Source organism: Microchirus variegatus (genome assembly GCF_963457635.1).
Source record: "Microchirus variegatus genome assembly, chromosome: 12".
Taxonomy (NCBI): Eukaryota; Metazoa; Chordata; class Actinopteri; order Pleuronectiformes; family Soleidae; genus Microchirus; species Microchirus variegatus.
The window spans coordinates 12,381,410-12,401,475 of NC_139813.1; the positions used below are offsets into that span (position 1 = coordinate 12,381,410).

The following is a 20,066-nucleotide window of genomic DNA, read 5'->3' on the forward strand; positions in this document are numbered from 1 at the left end:
TGGAAAAAATTTTTAAATGTATTTTTTTAGCCCAAAATGTGACCAAAACATCATACTATACTATGTTGTCGACCTCAATGTCATACTACACTATTTCGTCCAAAATCTGACAATTTTTTGGAGAAAAAAAATTTGGTCCAATATTTGGCAAAAACGTCATACTATACTATGTCGTCCATAATTGGACAATTTTTTTTAAATGTATTTTTTTAGCCCAAAATGTGACCAAAACGTCATACTATACTATGTTGTCGCCCTCAATGTCATACTACACTATTTCGTCCAAACTCTGACCATTATTTGGGAAAAAAACTTCTGGTCCAAAATTTGACAAAAACATCATACTATTCAATGTCGTCCAAAATCGGGAAATTTAAAAAAATATGTTTTAGTCCAAAATGTGACCAAAACGTCATACTATACTATGTTGTCGACCTCAATGTCATACTACACTATTTCGTCCAAAATCGGACCATTTTTTGGAAGAAAACTTTTGGTCCAAAATTTGACAAAAACGTCATACTATACTATGTCGTCCAATATCGGACAATTTTTTTGAAATTTATTTTTTAGCCCAAAATGTGACCAAAACGTCATACTATACTATGTCGTCGAACTCAATGTCATACTACACTATTTCATCCAAAATCTGACCATTTTTGGGAGAAAAAAAATTGGTCCAATATTTGGCAAAAACGTCATACTATACTATGTCGTCCATAATTGAACAATTTTTTTTAAATGTATTTTTTTAGCCCAAAATGTGACCAAAACGTCATACTATACTATGTTGTCGACCTCAATGTCATACTACACTATTTCGTCCATAATCTGACCATTTTTTGGGAAAAAAACTTTTGGTCCAAAATTTGACAAAAACATCATACTATACTATGTCGTCCAAAATCGGGAAATTTAAAAAAAAATGTTTTAGTCCAAAATGTGACCAAAACGTCATACTATACTATGTTGTCAACCTCAATGTCATACTACACTATTTCGTCCAAAATCGGACCATTTTTTGGAAAAAAACTTTTGGTCCAAAATTTGACAAAAACGTCATACTATACTATGTCGTCCAATATCGGACAATTTTTTTGAAATTAATTTTTTAGCCCAAAATGTGACCAAAACGTCATACTATACTATGTCGTCGAACTCAATGTCATACTACACTATTTCGTCCAAAATCTGACCATTTTTTGGAGAAAAAAAATTTGGTCCAATATTTGGCAAAAACGTCATACTATACTATGTCGTCCATAATTGGACAATTTTTTTTAAATGTATTTTTTTAGCCCAAAATGTGACCAAAACGTCATACTATACTATGTTGTCGCCCTCAATGTCATACTACACTATTTCGTCCAAACTCTGACCATTATTTGGGAAAAAAACTTCTGGTCCAAAATTTGACAAAAACATCATACTATTCAATGTCGTCCAAAATCGGGAAATTTAAAAAAATATGTTTTAGTCCAAAATGTGACCAAAACGTCATACTATACTATGTTGTCGACCTCAATGTCATACTACACTATTTCGTCCAAAATCTGACCATTTTTTGGAGAAAAAAATTTCAGTCCAAAATGTGACCAAAACGTCATACTATACTATGTCGTCCAATATCGGACAATTTTTTTGAAATTTATTTTTTAGCCCAAAATGTGACCAAAACATCATACTATACTATGTTGTCGAACTCAATGTCGTACTACACTGTGGTCCAAAATCTTTTTTTTGGAAAAAAATTTGGAAAAAAAATTTGGATGACATAGTATAGTATGTCGTTTTTTGTAAACATTTTGGACGACATAGTATAGTTTGTTGTTTTTGTCAAATTTTGGACCAAAAGAAAATTCAAAAAAAAATTTGGACGACATAGTATAGTATGTAGTTTTTGTCAAATTTTAGACCAAAAAAATGTTCTAAAACTTTTGAACGACATAGTATAATATGTCGTTTTTTGTCAAAATTTGGACCATAACATTTTTTTCAAAACATTTTGGAAGACATAGTATAGTATGTCATCCAAAATTTGACAATTTTTTGGGAAAAATAGTCATAATTTAGTATGTTGTCCAAAATTTTAAAGTCATAGGTTAGTCTTTCTTTCAAAATTTGATCAAAAAGTCATAGGTTAGTTTGTCATTCAAAATTTGACAAAAAAGTCATACTTTAGTATGTCGTCCAAATTTCACGAAAAAGTAATACTTTAGCATGTCGTCCAAAATTTGAAAAAAATAGTCATAGGTATGTCTGTCCTCCAAAATTTGACAAAAAAGTTATCGGTTAGTTTTTTGTCCACAATTTTACAAAAAAAGTCATGTCGTTTAAAATTTGACAAAAAAAAGTCATAAGTCAAAGCAACACAAGTGTTAACATGCAGTTGTGAAACTTTGTCTTTGTTCTGTTTGAGTTGCGCTGAACTACCTATATGGTTCCGGGCTTCCTGCATAATCTTTTCTGACATCAAGGAAACGTTACGATTAATGTACCGCAGCGTTTAATACCGCAATTAACTGTGAAATCAAGTATTCGTGACATCCCTAGTTACATATGATGATTGCAATCTCTGGAGAGCTCAGTGCCATGAGCTGCCAATGATATTCATGCAACACACACACAGAGATCCAGATACACACCATCATCTCCAACACACACAGGTACACTATGACACCACAACACCGTCAGTAAATCCCAGCATGAAGGTGGCATAGGAGACCTTGTGACATGAGGGTGTCATTTACATCAGCAGACTCACAGTCACACACAGCTTCATGGACACCACATGGCCAAACATGCAGCCCCCGCTGTGCGCTGTTATCTCGTTGAATGCTTTTATAATGATGTCAGTGATAATTTAGTGGAGAGGAGAGACAGAGCAACAACGACGTGGAATTTGAAGGAGGGTCACAACTGTCTGTGGTTATCGCCCTGTGTTGTTTCTGTTCATTCAGTCAGCAGGACATTGGTGTAGAGTTACATGGACGACTTCTTCTTCCCCTAGCTGTTTGTTTACGGTCGCTGCTTGTAGCCTTGAAACAGTACAGCGTGTTTATCACTGTGTGTGTGTGTTCCCAATTGTCCTGTCAAAAACTTGGATTTGTGTGTAAATTAAAATGCGATTCATTTGCTTGTATTTATTTCCCCACAGACACTCGCTTCTTAAGATTAGATTAGATTAGATTAAGAACCCTTTAAGTCCCGCAAGGGGAAATTCAATTCTGCAGTGAGTTAGTGAACACACACAGCACACAGTGAGGTGTAGAACATGTAACCCAGCGCAGTGAGCTGCCATGCCAGTGAGCGGCGCTCGGGGAGCAGTGAGGGGGTTAGGTGCCTTGCTCAACAGCACTTCAGCTGCGGACTGGTCGGGGATTGAACCGGCTACCTTCCGGTCTCGAGCTCGAAGCCCTAACCACTAAGCCACAGCTGCCCCAATATACACAATATACACCCTATTTGTAGCTGTGTGTGTGTGGGCTTCTGCTGGTCAGTGTGTGTGTCTGAATTCTTTTATGTGCTTGTTTTGCAGAAGTGGATTGAGGGTTTGAGGTCAGTAATTCACAACAGTAAGGCAAACAATGTCTGTCCAATGACCTGCCTCAAGAAACAGTGAGTGCATTTTCTCTCCACATACATATCTTTACAGTGCTTCCATTGAGTTTTCCTCTAAATGTTTGTGATCATTTTCCTTTTAGTTGGATGAGAATGTGCTTTGTGACCAACGTGAATGGGAAAATTCCCGTCAGAGGGTGAGAATAAATTTATATTGTTATCTACGACTATAATTCAGCTGTTCTGAGTTGTAACTCAGCTGCATCTTCTCTCGTAGTATTACTCGGACGTTTGCATCGGGGAAGACGGAGAAAGGGATTTTTCAGGCTTTGAAGGACCTCGGCCTTCCCAGTGGAAAGGTTAGTGAACACTGACGACACTGTAGTGGTGTTTTGTGACTCATGTCACAGTTCTCATGACATAACTAATGTCGCGCTTGTTTACCGCCCTCAGAACGATGAGATCGAGCAATCGGATTTTACCTTTGACATTTTCTACGCGCTCACACAGAAGATCTGTCCTCGCACAGACATAGAGGAACTCTTCAAGAAAATGTGAGTGCCCTGTTTTTAACTTGTCTTTATCAATCACAAACATAATAAATCTTCCAACCAGACAGCTCACACATGTAGCCCTGCACTGCCCCTGTACCAGTGACCATGTGGCTTAACAGAACAATAAGATCCACTGTTTAAACAACCCCCAATCCCCCCCCCCCCCACCTCCAAGTGTGAGACGCTGCATCTTGTTGACAAATAATCAGGACAACTGTTTCTGCGCCTGCTGCACTAACTATGTCTGGACAGCCTAACCTGCTTCCACAGTTCAACATGAATCATGTTCAACCCTAATGACAACATTTAAAAAATAGAGTTTTGATTAACATGTTGTTACTAAACAGTGTGACATTTAACAATTATCCTCTTTAAAGACTGCTTCCTAATTTTAACTGACTGTGTGAATGACTGTGAGGGTGTCTTTTATAAGAAGCATAACATTTTGTTTTGTTTTTTTTCCTAATTAATTCCTTTGCAGCAATGGGAACAAAACTGATTATTTAACTGTAGACCAGTTAGTCAGCTTTCTGAATGAAGTAAGCTCTTTATCATTCATTAACTACTCTGTGTATTTGGCTTGCCCCGTGATCCTGTGTGCAACTCCCCTGCTTTCCATCCCCCCCCTCCCCCCTGCTCTCGGTGGAAGTTGCCCTCCAGCCTGGACTGCACATCAGCCGGCCCTCATTCAACCTCCATTAACGAGACGGACAGAATGTTGAACTTAGGGTCAGCCTGCAAGGGCAACTTCTACCAGATGCCCTGTTCTGCATGCCCACCCTCACCCTCACCCTCACCCTCGTCTCTACCGTGGCTTGCCTTCCTCCTTTCTGATTGGTGTTGCTATGGCAACGGGAGGATAGAGCTTTTCATCCTGTGGTAGCTTCCTGCTTGGCTCATCTTGTTTCCTGTTGTCCGTCCGTGGTCTGTGGCTTTGTAGCTGAAAATCCTGCCTGGTCCGTCCACCGTGCAGTCCTGTGTGCGCCGCTTCATGGTCAGTCCTGTGCCTCACGCTCTGGACCTGCCTTTAGACCCACAGCTTTGATGACATCCACTCTCACCTGACTTACAGAGTGGGCAGTGGTGTTACCATTATGTTTCGCTAATGTAGAGCTGCCTCGAATCCCTCCCAACATGTGTGATTTCTTTACCTTGAACTGAACGATCGCCTCTGTTTGTTTGGCTCATGATTCCCTGTGCACATCTGACCATGAGGTGTTGTTTGTTGCATCCTGTTTAGATTTAAGTGCTTTTAGTTTAAGTTATTATGGCATATCTAAAATGTGTATTAGTCCAAATAAGGATGTTTAGAAAAAAGGGTGCTGTTAGTGCTTTGTCCCAATTTGCTTTAAACCAACCTCTGTTCTGTCAGTGAAGGATATTTTGTCTTGGATCCAGTGGATGATGTTTTTGTGCGTGTCCTCTCCACAGAACCAGCGCGACCCTCGCTTAAATGAGATTCTGTTCCCATTTTATGATCCTAAGAGAGCCATGCAGATCATTGACAAGTATGAGAGAGATGAGCAGCTGAAGAAAAAAGGTAAAACAGTATGTATGAAGGAAAACGGGAGCGAGATGGTTATTGTAGGCTCTGTCGCCATCTGCCTGTGTATCTGTGAAACTGCAGTATGTCGCACCAATATATTGCGTATGTAGTTGCTAATGTCTGATCAAATAGTCATACATTTTGAAATATCATGTTTATGAGAACAAAATGTGTAATAATTTGTAATCATCAACAATTGCTGGATTTTTATTTGTTTGTTTTTAAATCAAATATTGGCCTTCAGTGCTTATTTTGCGGTTCAGCCATTCACTGATATACTGTTTGCTAATAATCAAAACGGTTGTAAAATACAAAAATTTTGCTGCCACAAAACTCAGGGATTTTATATATTATTGCCCAAGAAAATAATGACAACATCAAGTACTTTTATGATGATTTAAAAAACAATTCCATTGAATATTAACCATGAATAGGATTTTTGCTGTGCTTTGTATTTTGGTTTAAATGTCAAAGTTCACATTTGTAACTGTTTTTGTATAAGTGGTTTACAAATCAAAGCAAACTTATTGCTATACTTAAAATGTATGGATAATATACTAATATATTATAACTAATGTGTTAATTAATGCGGAGTAATACATACATAATGATTTTAGTATACACAATAGTTTATATTGGCACATTTAAATTTGCACATTCATCACTTGCACTTACCTCAGACTGAATACTTCAATTACGGCCAGGATTTCCTAACCTTATTTGCGGAAAATATCCCCATATTTGCAAACTCTGGATCGTTATAATCATAAGTAGTAGTAAGAATTTAAGGAGTATAGTATAAAACCACCAACTGAACAATCCCTCGTCCCCTCTCTTGCCCAGGTCTCATGTCCAGTGATGGGTTCTGTCGGTACCTGATGTCAGATGAAAACGCTCCGGTTTTCTTGGACAGGCTGGAGCTGTACCAGGAGATGGACCAGCCTCTGGCTCACTATTTCATCAGCTCCTCTCACAACACTTACCTGACAGGCCGACAGTTTGGAGGGAAGTCCTCAGTAGAGATGTACCGGCAGGTTCTGCTGTCTGGATGCAGGTACATGAGAGTGACTTGTTCTGTGCACATGGTACTGGTGTAGACATTCATTGTTTGCATTATAACTGTTAAATATGCATGTACATTATGTTCTGTGTTCATTGGGGGGTCAATGTATGAATGCAGTGTGTTTTCTCTCCGGTCAGATGTGTAGAGCTGGACTGCTGGGACGGTAAAGGAGAAGACCAGGAGCCCATCATCACTCATGGCAAAGCCATGTGCACAGACATCTTGTTTAAGGTGAATAAACACTCACCCAAACTCCAGTGCTGTACATGACCAGGTGTTTACTCCAGCAGATGAAAGTCTGATTTTCCTCACAGTGTGCGTCCTCCCTCTAGTGTTGAGTGCATGACATTGCATCTTTCATGGCTCACTGCCTTGTTGTGCTCCTTATTTTTCTCCTCTTCTTCCCACAGGATGTTATCCAAGCCATCAAGGAGACAGCATTTGTCACCTCAGACTACCCTGTTATTTTGTCTTTTGAAAATCACTGCAGGTAGATGTGCAACGCACTGTGGTATTGTATGATTTAGCAGTAATCTTTACAGTGCATGGACGCTATTCATTGTGTGGTTTTTTTTTTAACCAGTAAACCACAACAGTACAAGATGGCTAAGTACTGTGATGATCTCTTTGGAGACTTTCTCCTCAAACAGCCTTTGGACAACTATCCGGTGAATACTCTGATCTTGTCCAACAGTAAGTTATTAGAACACAATGACGATGATCTTATTTAACTGTATGTTTATGTTCTCAGATTGAAACTGCACGCCCATTACCTTCTCCTAACGATCTCAAACGTAAAATCCTCATCAAAAACAAGCGCTTGAAACCTGAAGTGGAACAGAGTATGTACATAACGCATCCTAGTGAATAATTAGATAAATCAAATGCCTTTGACTAAGTTTCTTGTATTGAAACATGTCGTCGTCTGTCATACAGAGCAGCTCGAGGCCTTTAAGAAACACATGGAAGCAGGAGAGACCAACACTCCTGCCATCATTATGGGAGAGGAGAATGAAGACGACACAGAGAACGGTCAGTTAAATCTTTGTGTGGATATTTTAGTGAATGTCAAATGGTGAATACAGTTTCTCACATAGCTGACTGTATACAGCATATATGTAAAAATGTAAAAATCATGTGACAGGATTTGCAAAGTTGTTCATAGCTTTTAATCAGATTTCATAGTAAGTGATATTTACAGAATAAACATTTCCAAAGGTTACTGTAGTTGTACACAGTAAAGGAAGAATAAATATGACGAAAGAACATGTGCTTCAATATTAATATTGTGTTTGTGTGCAGGAGAAAAAGAGGCTGAAGATAAGGACTTGAATTCAGAGGCTCCGAGTCTGTCAGAGGCAGTTAGTGAGAAAGAAGCCAACAATGTTTCCCAGAGTAACGCCGTCAGCAAGAGGAAAGAGAGCAACAGTATCAAGAAGGTGGGTTGGACCTTTGATTGACTGCTCTCTTTATATTCCAACATTAACAATCACACACTGCTCTGGACTTCCACCAGATTGACAAGCAAGTTTGGGCTTGGTTGAAATGAAAAAGGAAGCCAGACAGTTGGTGTAGTGGTGAGCACTTGCCTTTGGAGCAGGAAGTCTTGGCCCTGGAGGAACAAGGGCACATTTCCATCCCTCCATTCTACCACTTTATCTTCCACATGAGAGTCTTGAGCGTGCCAATCTCAGCTGACATAAGCCGGGTCACACCTGGACCAGTCCATCAACAAACAACATTTCCCTCTCACATTCCCCACATTACATGTTTATGGGTTAGGATTTATGCAATATGGAGACTGTGAGAGTGAATGGTCCAGGTGTGACCCAGCCTATGTCAATGTCAACTGAGATTGGCACACCTGCGACCCTCGAGTGGAAGATAAAGCGGTAGAAAGGATGGATGAAATGTGGAAGAAGTGTGTTCCCACCTGCAACAGTTAGTTGAAAATCATCTCTTGCTGCATCACCCACTGCAAAAAAAAAAGGAAAAGAAAACCGCAATTAGATTGAGGCACATAAAAATCTGAAAAGCTCACAGGCCCACTCCCACTGCAACTAACATGGCAATATTTGCAACTTTAATCACTACATACAAAGTAGGTATAAAACATGTTTGTATTCAGGCACCTGGCGATGACGAAGTGACAGAGATGTCTGAAGCCACAGAAGCGACAGACGTCACAGACATCTCTGAAGTGTCTGAACAAGACAATAACAAGAAGGCAAGTACACATTTGCATCAATCGCTGCTCATCTATGGATCTACACTTTGTTTTACAACAATTAGCTTCTGTCCTATGCAGGGTGCAGAGGAGGCAGAAGACTCTGAAGAGGCTCTGATAGCTCAGTACACCTACGTAGGAGCCACCACTAATATCCACCCATATCTCTCAGCCATGGTCAACTACGCACAGCCTGTCAAGTTCCAGAGTTTTGATGTGGCAGAGGGTGAGCTTTGAGTTTTTCTATAATCATATTGTTTGTTTAAACACCCAGTATTTTAGAACAGACCTGAGACTCTGATCCAAAATAATCCTGAATATTAATTTAGCATCTTAGGAGTTTAGTGATGTTTTTGTCAAAGGCTTAATATCTAAAGCTGATCTAAACAACTTTTTGTCTTTTGAAACTGATTGTTATGGTGATTCAAATTTCAATCAAATTTCAATGTGTACCTCTACATAATGTGGTGTTATCTCCATATAAAAGAAGTTGCTTTGGCATAGAAAACTTGACAATTGCTTGTTTAAGTTAAAATATTAATGCCTGGTCTTTTTTTCCCTCTCTCTCAGAAAGAAACATCCACCATAACATGTCATCTTTCAACGAGTCTGTTGGCCTGGGTTATCTCAAGACTAATGCCATAGAGTTTGTCAAGTATCCTTTGAGCCGTTGTGAATTCAGTCACATGCACATTTGTCAAGAATTGAAAGCTTAAATATTAGGTGCAAGTTTACTTGAGGGTGTATTATGTAAGAGAAGCAAGGTTGAAATGGTTTGCTCACGTGCAGAGGAGGGAGAGTGAGGACCTTGAAGATGGAGGTGCCGGGCAGGAGCAAAGGAGGACATGAGGACATAATGGATAGGACAAGATCAGGGCAGATGATCCATTGTGGAGAAGCTAGAAAAGAAAGCAGATGTGGAAATGTTTAGCAGATGTAATGATAAGGTCCCTGTAATAAGACTCAATGGTGGGTAAGTGCTGATGATTTCAGCCATATTTGTTTCCACTCTGCACGCTGCTGTAGAGGAACTAAAGCCTCTGGAGGCTACTGTGACTTGGTCTGACCCACACACACATATGTCCCCTCTCTTTCTCTCCAATGGGACTGCAAGACCCAAGCTGTTCACACTAAAAATAGCCCTACAGCCAGTTTGATGCAGATACACTTCAAACCATACAAATGTGCTAGAACAGACATGCTCTTCCCCTGTTTTAAAAAAAAAAAAAACATTTCCTGAGCGTCAGTGCAGCTACAACAAGCGTCAGATGAGCCGTATCTACCCCAAAGGAGGTCGGGTGGACTCCAGTAATTACATGCCTCAGATCTTCTGGAACGCAGGATGCCAGATGGTCTCACTCAACTTCCAGACCCCAGGTACCACAACATGCAACATGGGACCTCTGACCTCAGTATCAGGAACACACGTGCATTTAGACACACCAACGTTTCAGTCAACCCTTTGATCTAAGCAAGTGCAGCACACAGTGAACTTCTGATCTCACATTTCACACGTCACCGGTTTCCTGCATTATTCATGTGTAATCTGGAATAACATGGACCCACTAATCAATGCCTAATATAGACATATCAAGAACTGGCCAAAGATACATGGCCAAAAGTTTTCAGATAACTGCATCTTAAACTTAAGTCATTACTGTGTACTCTGTGTTTCGTGACTGCAACTGCTTGAGGTTCCTGAAGACATTTCAACTCTCATCCTGAAGGGTTCAGAGGCCTTTGTAGATGAGAGTCAGAAACTACTCTAAGAAACTCAAACAAGTCTATTTGCCTTTGAATCATGTCCTGTTCACAAAGATCTATCATTTGGGTAACTCAGTAGGCTCTGTTGTGATGATGCTTGTTTAAAGGTCCCATATTATACCCTATTACCCCAAGTTAAACTAGTTCCTGATGCCCTAATGAACATTTATGTGTCATGCTTTAGTCAAAATATCATAAGGATGAAGCACAATAGCAGTTTAATAACTCTGCCAAAACAGCCTTTTTCAGAAAGCTCTGTTTTTTGTCTGGTCATTTACATGTGAATGAGACCCAGGTAAACACACACCCACTGCTTCCAGGGGAGTGTCGATCTAACTTACTATCCACAGCCATACTGTCGCCACTTATCACCTATTGTCATGCACCGTCGTCACAACCCCGCTCCATATACCCCATAGTAATGTCCGTTTACCCGTTGTTACTGCGTTTCACCGTAATGCATAGAGTGACCACGATTTTGGCTTCTCGCGATCATAAAAACATTAGAATCGAAAGAAAAACAATTAATGCGCGGTGCGGCGTGTATGTAAATTCCTATGCTAGAAAAACACTTTGAATGCACCAGTGTTCCTGCAGCGGCAACTGACGTGTGTGGATCAACAGTGAGGAGAGAACGTGGAAACACGTCAGAAAGGTAGCCTTTGGTTGAGAGGAAATGTAGGACAACATCTGCTAACCGGAAACACATTGTCGAGCAAAAGGAAAATGTTTGCCAAGTCTCTCGCGCTGTCGTGTCTGCTCCTGAAGGCAACACCACCAACAATCTCGTCAGCCAGCGCCACCACAACACGGTCCCCACGGCAGACTCTTTACAATGCTGCCCCATATCCCACCACGACATCAGGAGATAACGGAGGCTGTGACATTTATGGTAGTGAAGGACATGTTAGCATCAGTACAATAAGCAACCCAGGATCCAAGACACTTGTTCAGACTTTGGACAAGCGTCACTTGTTTCTGCCAACGTTACTTACACAAAGTGGAACCACTAAAACCTGACTGAGTCTTGTTTTTTCACATTTTGGGGACTGGTATGGCCCACTGAGTCCCAAATATAAGTACTAAAAGATTAAAAAGTTGATTTTGCACAATAGGGGACCTTTAATAGCAGAAAGGAACATTGCCAGGCACACAGCTCACGAGGGTTGTACTTAATCAGGGGTGTGTTTGGATAGAACACGCTATTTCCCAATTAAAAGCCCAATCCATTTGGACTCTGTTCAAAAGGTCAGATTTTTGCTAGATAGAAAGAGAGGAAATCCGTTTCACTTTGTGACTTCAAAACTAAGGGTAGTAAAAACATTTTGGTTGGAACACACTGTCACTATGAATGTCATATGTCACCAGATAGAGGCCAGTGACTTAAAGTCTCTGCAAGAGGTTTGCATGATTTGATGTAGCATCAGGTTATGCATGCACTCAGAACAGCCTTTGCCACTTACCTGTTCAGTGAGTGACGCCTGTTGTAAAACAGCTGCTGTCCCATGGCCAGAGGCGAGAGGGTTCAGACCATATGGCTTGCTGGGAGCAGAGCATGTGCAAAGTCAGAGGGAGGGGGTCACACGAGAAGTGGAGCATCTGCGATAGAGGGATAAATAGTTAGAGGAAAGAAAACAGATGTCAGGGGAATGTAAAATGCCTGTCTTTCTTCTGCCAAGAAAAGGCTCCACAGAAATACATTAAAAAAACTAAGTTATTTGGATTTCGTGTTGTGTAATACAAAAACCTGATATGTGTAAATTACTAAACACCACTAATTCTTTCTCCTTTTCCTCTCTCTCTCAGACCTCGCCATGCAGTTGAACCAGGGAAAGTATGAGTATAACGGCTCCTGCGGGTGAGAACAGCTTCTGACTCGTGTCCTGAACTCAATCGTATCCCTCACTTCTCTGCCCCGCTCTAAAACTCATCAATTAAAGCTTGTCACATCTCATTAGTGGTTGCCAGAAGCGACCGTTGCTACTGTCTACGCCGAGAGCCTACAAGTGTTTTGAAGAAGCCAGCTTCATTTGCTTCCGAGGCTCTCTGCAGTCATCTATTTTCTCCCTTGCTCTGCCATTGTCTTAGTCCCTCTGCTCTAATACTGTCCCTGAGGGCAGAGATTTAACTGCTAATGCTGTAAATCTCATATGTGGGGAGATGAAGGCTTTTACAGAAACCCATCATTACTAATGTCACAATGATGGCCCCCTGGTTATCACAAAACTCCCGCACACAAAGCCTTAGTATCTCCTTAATTTCAGTGGATCATTGAAGCTAAAAAAGTATGTTAATAAATAATAAAAATATCTGTTTTACATCATTGTTCCCCATCTGATCTTCAAAATAGATTAATTCTACTGTATATGGGTGTCCCTCTATTTATCTCCTGCGTGTGTGTTTGTGTGTGTGTTAGGTACCTGCTGAAGCCTGACTTCATGCGGCGGTCAGACAGGATGTTTGACCCCTTCTCAGAAACACCCGTGGATGGTGTCATTGCTGCAACCTGCAGTGTACAGGTCAGCTCTAAGTCAAGAAAAACCTGTGTACAAAAAAACACTGTATTTCAACAAAACAACTCAAAGTTCATGTCTTTTCACTACATGACTAAAAAACTACATTTTGTTTACTCCAAATGCAGTTGCAAAACTAGCTCCAATTACTGGGGGAAATGAACCTTTAAAAATATGAATCCTTTTTTGTCAGGTGTTCTCTGGTCAGTTCCTGTCAGACAAGAAGATTGGCACATATGTTGAAGTGGACATGTACGGGCTGCCGACGGACACTATCAGAAAAGAGTTTCGCACACGTATGGTGATGAACAATGGACTTAACCCCGCCTACAACGAGGAACCCTTCGTCTTCAGAAAGGTAGTGAAATAGAAGAGAGAGCTGGTTTAACCAGAGGAGGGCGAAAGTGGATACAGTGACGTAAAATTAATGTGCAGCACACATTCGAAGGCTGTCTGCACTGCAATGAAACACAGCGGTAACAGAACAGGAGGAAGAAGCAAAGGGAAAAAGGCAATGTGGTCATACTACGACACAGACGTATCATCACTGAAAAGAGCTTCTATAATAAGAAGAAATAAGGATAATCTTCATCAATTGCAAAATTAACTATCAAATAAAATAATTACAGTGAAGTTCCAAAATTTGACATCACTGTCACTTTTGGATTCAAATGCATGTTTGGCTGTGTTTTAGCCCACAGATGATGGCGAAGCAACTATGGACAGCAAGAAGAAAGGAACAACAGAAAAAAAATAATTAGGTAGAGGAAAAGAAAGGAAAAGAGTAGATGGGAGATGTGGTCAGCCAGTGAGTGTGAGTTTGCAAGCAATAGTGCTGCTCTCAGCAGAATGAGGAGTCTCTCAGCCATGACTGTGACTCCAGCTTTCTAACACACACCATCAATCACAGCCTGCCGCAGTGCTGCTCTGCTCGCTCGCTCTCTCTCTCTCTCTCACACACACACACACAGTGCTATCAGAGGGGCATCATGAGCAGAGCTGCCGGCAAGACTCTCACATCTACACAGAAATACTTCCACACCTTTTGCATGCATGCATGCATGCACAGCATTGTCAAGAAGATGACTCAGAGCAAACAATACACACCGGCAGCACTCGCACACAGTGCATCAGCAAGGCTGTTTACTAAAAATGACACACCAGTGGTGCTTTCAACCATTCATCCCCAGTGAGTATTCTTCTGCCTTATCTCTTAGCGTCCCCTCTGTCTAGGTATTAATCATCCTCCACTCACGTTCACTTATCTCCACACACAAGGCCTGTTGAGATGCTCTTGTTTTTTTTTTTCCCAAGGGTGTGCACGCACCCAAGTTACACACACTATACAAGATACACTCCACTCTCTGGATTTGTAATGGATATGAAAATGGTCTTCAGTCGCAGATATGCTCTGCTGTCACAGTCTGACTGTCCCCTAATAATGTCCTTGAACTTCACCTTAAATGATTCTGTTTAATTGCAGTGCCTGCAAAATATTATGTTGCTCATCAACTGTCAATTGAGAACAAGTTCCTCTGGGACCGACTCCTAACTGATTCTGCACCTTCTGCCTACATCCTTCTCCCAGTACTTTATTAAGACCATTTTAATTATTGTGACTTCTCCCTCCCGTCCTCCCTTTTCCCATCATCCACCCCTCCTAGGTGATTTTACCAGATCTTGCAGTACTGCGGATTGCAGTCTATGATGACAACAACAAGCTGATTGGCCAGCGCATCCTGCCTCTGGATGGCCTACAGGCTGGTTACCGCCACATCTCTCTGAGGAATGAGGGCAACAAACCCCTATCGCTGCCCACCATCTTCTGCCAAATCATCCTCAAGACCTACGTGCCTGATGGCTTTGGAGGTGAGGAAAACTGGAACACACAAATGTTAATTTAAGAAATAAAACTCAAGTCCTTTTAAAGTTTGTGTCAGTAAAATTGCTTACTTAAACTTTATACTAAATGTTTTCTAACTTAATTAGTGTTTATAGCCATGTGCTTCTTTCTGCACCTGCATTAGAGACCAGTCTGCCATCACTGAAAGAGATTCATGCCTCTTTTAAATTACTGTCTGTGATGCCCACTAATTACTATCATTATAAAACTAGTGACCAACCTTCATCTGTAATTGGGTATTGGGAATTGGGCCTTGAAATTATTTGAAATGTCCTTGATTTTGGTGTTTAAGATTTTGTGGAAACCCTGATTACAGGTTTGTTTCACATCCACATACTTTGTTTTACTGCTTCAATTATTCATGGCTGATGAGGACGGAGCTTCTGTTGCCTGTGGGGAGAATAGAAAGGGGGGGGTGGGAGCAGTATAGCTTTCTATTCATTTTCTATTGTGCTGTTTGAACATAGTATGATGTTCCAAATGATGATGACAGGGAATCTGCATTTTGAAAGAGGCAGAAGTATACAAATGAACAAAGCAATCGAGTCGTCATTAAATAAAGCCACGGGGCTTACACTGAGGAACCATTACTGTAACCATTAGCTTTCTGCTGTAAGAGCTGCTGCCAGAATCACTGCCCTAACAGACATGCAGCATTGGACTGGGACTTCAAAATAAAATCCTTAAGCTGTGTGTTTAAACAAGATCCTACTCCAGTATTGATTAGTGTACTTTCTCGGCATTAAGAGGCTGTTGTTCATGCAGGGGGTTGATAGATTTTCTGATACTGTTCAGGGGCTGAGGGATTTAATCAAACACACTTTATACAACGCCTTTGTTTTTGTTAGATACTGTTGTTAAAAGGTATTTTTAAAAATACTTCAGAGATCACTCTTCAAAGATACCTTTATTTTGCTGAAATATGTACCTTGGTTCTGGTAAATAAAATTATTTCATAAGGAATAGTTGAACATTTTCTTAGAATATATTTAACAAACCACAATTTTTCCAACCCATTTCAAGTCATTTTGGTTTTCCTCATATTAACTAATTCATTTGTGTGTTTTAGCAATTGTGGATGCTCTTTCTGACCCAAAGAAGTTCTTGACCATAGCAGAGAAGAGAGCTGATCAGATGAAAGCTTTGGGCATTGACACGGTAAACACACTAACACACACCTGACTCTTCAAACTGAGTTCAACAACATCTGTAGTCATTTGAAGACTTCTAATAAGGATAAAAACACACCTCTGGCCATTACAATCCTGCAACTGTGCTTTTTACTCCTTAATCACCACTGGTGCAATGAAAGCATCATGACATTATACTTAAATCCATCCTTCCCTGCTGCAGAATGACATAGCGGACGTTCCCAGTGGAAGCTCAAAGAATGACAAGAAGGGAAAGGGTAAAGGAGACACTGTGAAGGCCAGTGTGACACCACAAGCCAGCTCAGACATGGCCCAGTCCTCCAACGCTGCCCAGAATAACATAGAAAACAAGAAGGGTATGTATGCACTTAAAACATACACATTCAACGCATGCATATGATATGTAGCTTAGGTCGTCAGTTACAGCTTTCTTTTCCTGCCGTTATAGACTCTGCACTCTTGCCTCATGTCAGCATTGATGAATTAAAGCAAATGAAGGTCAGTATCCCAACTACTAACTCCCAATACAGTAAAGCAGTTGCTGCATGTCTGTTGGGAATTATCAAATATAGAGGAAAAGCCAAAAAAAACAGTGAATGTAATGTAATGTGTGGTTCTACTCGAATGTGTGTCTTATACAGCCATTGTCTCTACTAATTTTGAGCCAAAAAATGATTTCTGTTCTATAAACATGCCTTTACTGAGCCATTGTGTTGTCTTATAGCGCGGCAGCTCTTCTCTATGCGAGGTATACAAGAGAAATAAAAATGCTTTCCTTCCACTGCAGACGTACCTGAAATTGATTAAAAAGCAACAGAAGGAGCTTGGTGCTTTAAAGAAGAAACACTTGAAGGTTGGTGATTGATTTAATGCAGACCTGTCTGTTCATGAAGCAAAAGAGGCTTATGCTTATTCTGCACAGTAATTGATGCTCGGAGGGACAGAAACTGAGCCAGGGGGCCGGTTACACCTTTCATCTGCTTCATCCCTGTATTTGTTTGCACACACAAAGGAAACACACAATCTGTCCATTACAAAACACAGATTGTGCAGCCACATAATTAATGTTTTATATGAAATTAGACTTGCTAAAGTTGCTTTTCCTTTGACCAGAGCTCATCCCAGATACCCCAGTGGTTGCTGGCTCATTCATAGTGGCTGATTAATTATAACAGTGTTAAATCCTATTTTGTACTACATGTATAATCATCACATCCAGGCCAGAACTATCTGTTAGCAGAATGCACTCTCACTACGCAATATAACTTTAAATAACTATTCAGTTGATACAAGTTAAAACTGCCTCTTTACCATATAAATCAATACAAATGATATGTTTTCTTTTTCAACAGGATCAAAATACAATGCAGAAGGTTCACTGTGGTCAGATGGAAAAGATGGTGTCTCTGCATGATAAGGATAAGACAGCTCTGGAGAAACTACTAGAAAAAGCCATCAAGAAACGAGGGTAAGTGACAAAGAAGTAATTCTAGAAGGGTTTTATAGCATAATTTGAAGTAATACACAGAACTAGGAAAGATTTGGCTAAATGGAAGGCGCTTTACAATGGTATTATAGTAGCCGTGGGAATCACCAGAGACACCACGATTACGTACGATATTATCATAATATTGCGATATACTCACACAACAGTTCTTGTGAGAGTGAGCATGTGGCACCATCTAGTGGACTGAAACATCATGGAATTTTTTTAATGCTAATCCACACTTATTTCACACTTGGTGTCTCAAACACTGCCATATTTCACGGTATCGATTCACCCATCCAACCACTAATGACTGGTCTCCTGCAAACTTTAAATACTTTATAATCAATGAAAATAGTTAATAATCGCTGACGTGTATATTTTAGCTTGTCACATATTGTGTGCTTTCCTTACAGTGAAAACAACTGTCAAGAGCTGAAGAAGGAGACAGAAGATAAGATCCAAACACTACTCACCGATCATAAAGCCAAGGTCACACAGCACTGACTACCTATCTTATCCTAAAACCACACTTCCTTTTCCAAATAGTTGTTAAGCTGTGGATAATTAACTCTTGTGTACCTGTACTGCATGTATGTGCAGGTAAAGGACATCACAGCGCAGCACACCAAAGAGTGGTCAGAGCTGAGCAGCAGTCACAGCAGTGAGGAGCAGGAGATAAAGGACAGCCATGTCACTCAGCAATGTGAACACCTCAAGAAACTCCTAACCAGTGTTCAGGAGCAGCAGACCGTGCAGCTCAAACTCATCCATGAACGGTGAGAGGCTTAACTGACGCATCAGTTACCTCTCTGCTGCCTTCAGCGACGAGTGCAGTCTCACATTGTTTTTCTGTAAATGTTTCCTATTTTGCTACAATTTCAGGCAAAGCAAAGAGATGCGTGCCAACCAGGCCAAGATGTCCATGGAAAACAGCAAAGCTATCAGCCAGGACAAGAGTATCAAAAACAAGGCAGAGAGAGAAAGGTGGGTCACACTGACATACAGTGTCTCATAATTTACTGTCACATGACATCTAAAACACCTTTTCTCTTTTCATTATTTAGGAGGGTGCGAGAGTTAAATAGCAGCAACACCAAGAAGTTCCTGGATGAAAGAAAGAGGGTGGGTTTTAGTATTTATCTTAAACAAATACATTAGGAACTCTTACATTTAATCCCTGCATGGTTAACAGGCTGCTCCTCCAGTGGATGGCAGTTCCATCATTCTATATCCTGACATGAAACACAATGTGTGTTCTTTTCAGAATCATAATGCAGCGAATGACTATAAATCACTTTGAAACATGAACACTGACTTTGTATTCATGCAGCTGGCGATGAAGCATCAGAAGGAGATGGAGCAGCTACAGAAAAACCAGAGAGAACAGTTGGAGAAACTGGAGAAGTTCAATGAGCAGGTACAACACTGAAGTAAAGAAATCACTGCTGATGTACCGTAGATTGAGTTTGTTTCCAACTTCCTGCATAAACTGAACATCTTTTATCGTTTATGAACTTTCTTGTTCCACTGGCCTTTTAAGTATAAATAGGACTTGTGGCAGGGGACTGCTGCAGTTCTCTGGCTGAGTTTTTTTCCTAGAGAATTACTGCATATTTTTTTTAATCAGATGTGATGTAAACTAGTTGGATTTGCTTCACAGGAAGTGTTGAAAAAAATGACATCAGAATTGCTAAAAGAAGACACAAAGCTGGGGTCCACACTAAAGTGCATATCTAAGAATAATTATTCATAAAAGTTCTCATGTTTCCATCTCAACCTCTTATTTTGCCATTTGTCACCTGTACTTGTGTTACTTGTGCACATACTCATTTTTGTTATGATTTGCTTCTTCTGGCACAGCAATTGAAATCACACCATGCAAACAAAGAGGTTCAAGGTAGGCATCTCCATCTCACTCAACTCTACCTCTAACTCCACCTGGCATTTAAGTTTCTTCCACCCCTTTCCTTGCCACTCCATGTTACTTATTCTATCACCTCAGTTTTCTGCTAAGCCTATTTGAAATCAATCGCTACTGCAATGAGTAAAGCTGAGAAGTAGAATATGACAAGCCCATCAAAAAATGTAAAACATTGTACTAAGTGTGGCTCATTTTCCTTTGTATTATAAAATCCCAGTCTCTCATTTTTTAGTCTGCAGCTCTCACTGTGTCAGCTGCGCCAACCAGCAGCTTGTGTCATTCATCACCATGACTCACCAGCTATTACTAAGCACAAACAGCCAGCTCATAACCTGTTCCACTGTGTTTTCACTCCAGCTCACAATTGTTAGCTT

General features: G+C 40.4%; 1 protein-coding gene across 1 annotated transcript in view; it reads left to right on the forward strand.

The window, feature by feature from the left end:
- The window catches only part of plcb4b (phospholipase C, beta 4b), a gene marked incomplete at its 5' end in the record, with an annotated part of 62,481 nt that overhangs the window by 42,241 nt on the left and 174 nt on the right, over positions 1 to 20,066 (forward strand). The window contains 32 exons of the mRNA XM_083898933.1: positions 3,539 to 3,618; positions 3,705 to 3,758; positions 3,839 to 3,920; positions 4,015 to 4,115; positions 4,597 to 4,654; positions 5,547 to 5,655; positions 6,505 to 6,715; positions 6,862 to 6,955; positions 7,135 to 7,214; positions 7,308 to 7,392; positions 7,476 to 7,566; positions 7,661 to 7,756; positions 8,027 to 8,163; positions 8,853 to 8,955; positions 9,040 to 9,177; positions 9,522 to 9,606; positions 10,204 to 10,328; positions 12,522 to 12,573; positions 13,132 to 13,234; positions 13,422 to 13,586; positions 14,893 to 15,097; positions 16,201 to 16,289; positions 16,485 to 16,638; positions 16,731 to 16,780; positions 17,070 to 17,135; positions 17,635 to 17,750; positions 18,185 to 18,260; positions 18,372 to 18,547; positions 18,654 to 18,755; positions 18,836 to 18,893; positions 19,102 to 19,188; positions 19,632 to 19,668. Coding sequence (XP_083755059.1) covers positions 3,539 to 3,618; positions 3,705 to 3,758; positions 3,839 to 3,920; positions 4,015 to 4,115; positions 4,597 to 4,654; positions 5,547 to 5,655; positions 6,505 to 6,715; positions 6,862 to 6,955; positions 7,135 to 7,214; positions 7,308 to 7,392; positions 7,476 to 7,566; positions 7,661 to 7,756; positions 8,027 to 8,163; positions 8,853 to 8,955; positions 9,040 to 9,177; positions 9,522 to 9,606; positions 10,204 to 10,328; positions 12,522 to 12,573; positions 13,132 to 13,234; positions 13,422 to 13,586; positions 14,893 to 15,097; positions 16,201 to 16,289; positions 16,485 to 16,638; positions 16,731 to 16,780; positions 17,070 to 17,135; positions 17,635 to 17,750; positions 18,185 to 18,260; positions 18,372 to 18,547; positions 18,654 to 18,755; positions 18,836 to 18,893; positions 19,102 to 19,188; positions 19,632 to 19,668 — 3,265 coding nt within the window. The remainder of the gene's footprint in view (positions 1 to 3,538; positions 3,619 to 3,704; positions 3,759 to 3,838; positions 3,921 to 4,014; positions 4,116 to 4,596; positions 4,655 to 5,546; positions 5,656 to 6,504; positions 6,716 to 6,861; positions 6,956 to 7,134; positions 7,215 to 7,307; positions 7,393 to 7,475; positions 7,567 to 7,660; positions 7,757 to 8,026; positions 8,164 to 8,852; positions 8,956 to 9,039; positions 9,178 to 9,521; positions 9,607 to 10,203; positions 10,329 to 12,521; positions 12,574 to 13,131; positions 13,235 to 13,421; positions 13,587 to 14,892; positions 15,098 to 16,200; positions 16,290 to 16,484; positions 16,639 to 16,730; positions 16,781 to 17,069; positions 17,136 to 17,634; positions 17,751 to 18,184; positions 18,261 to 18,371; positions 18,548 to 18,653; positions 18,756 to 18,835; positions 18,894 to 19,101; positions 19,189 to 19,631; positions 19,669 to 20,066) is intronic.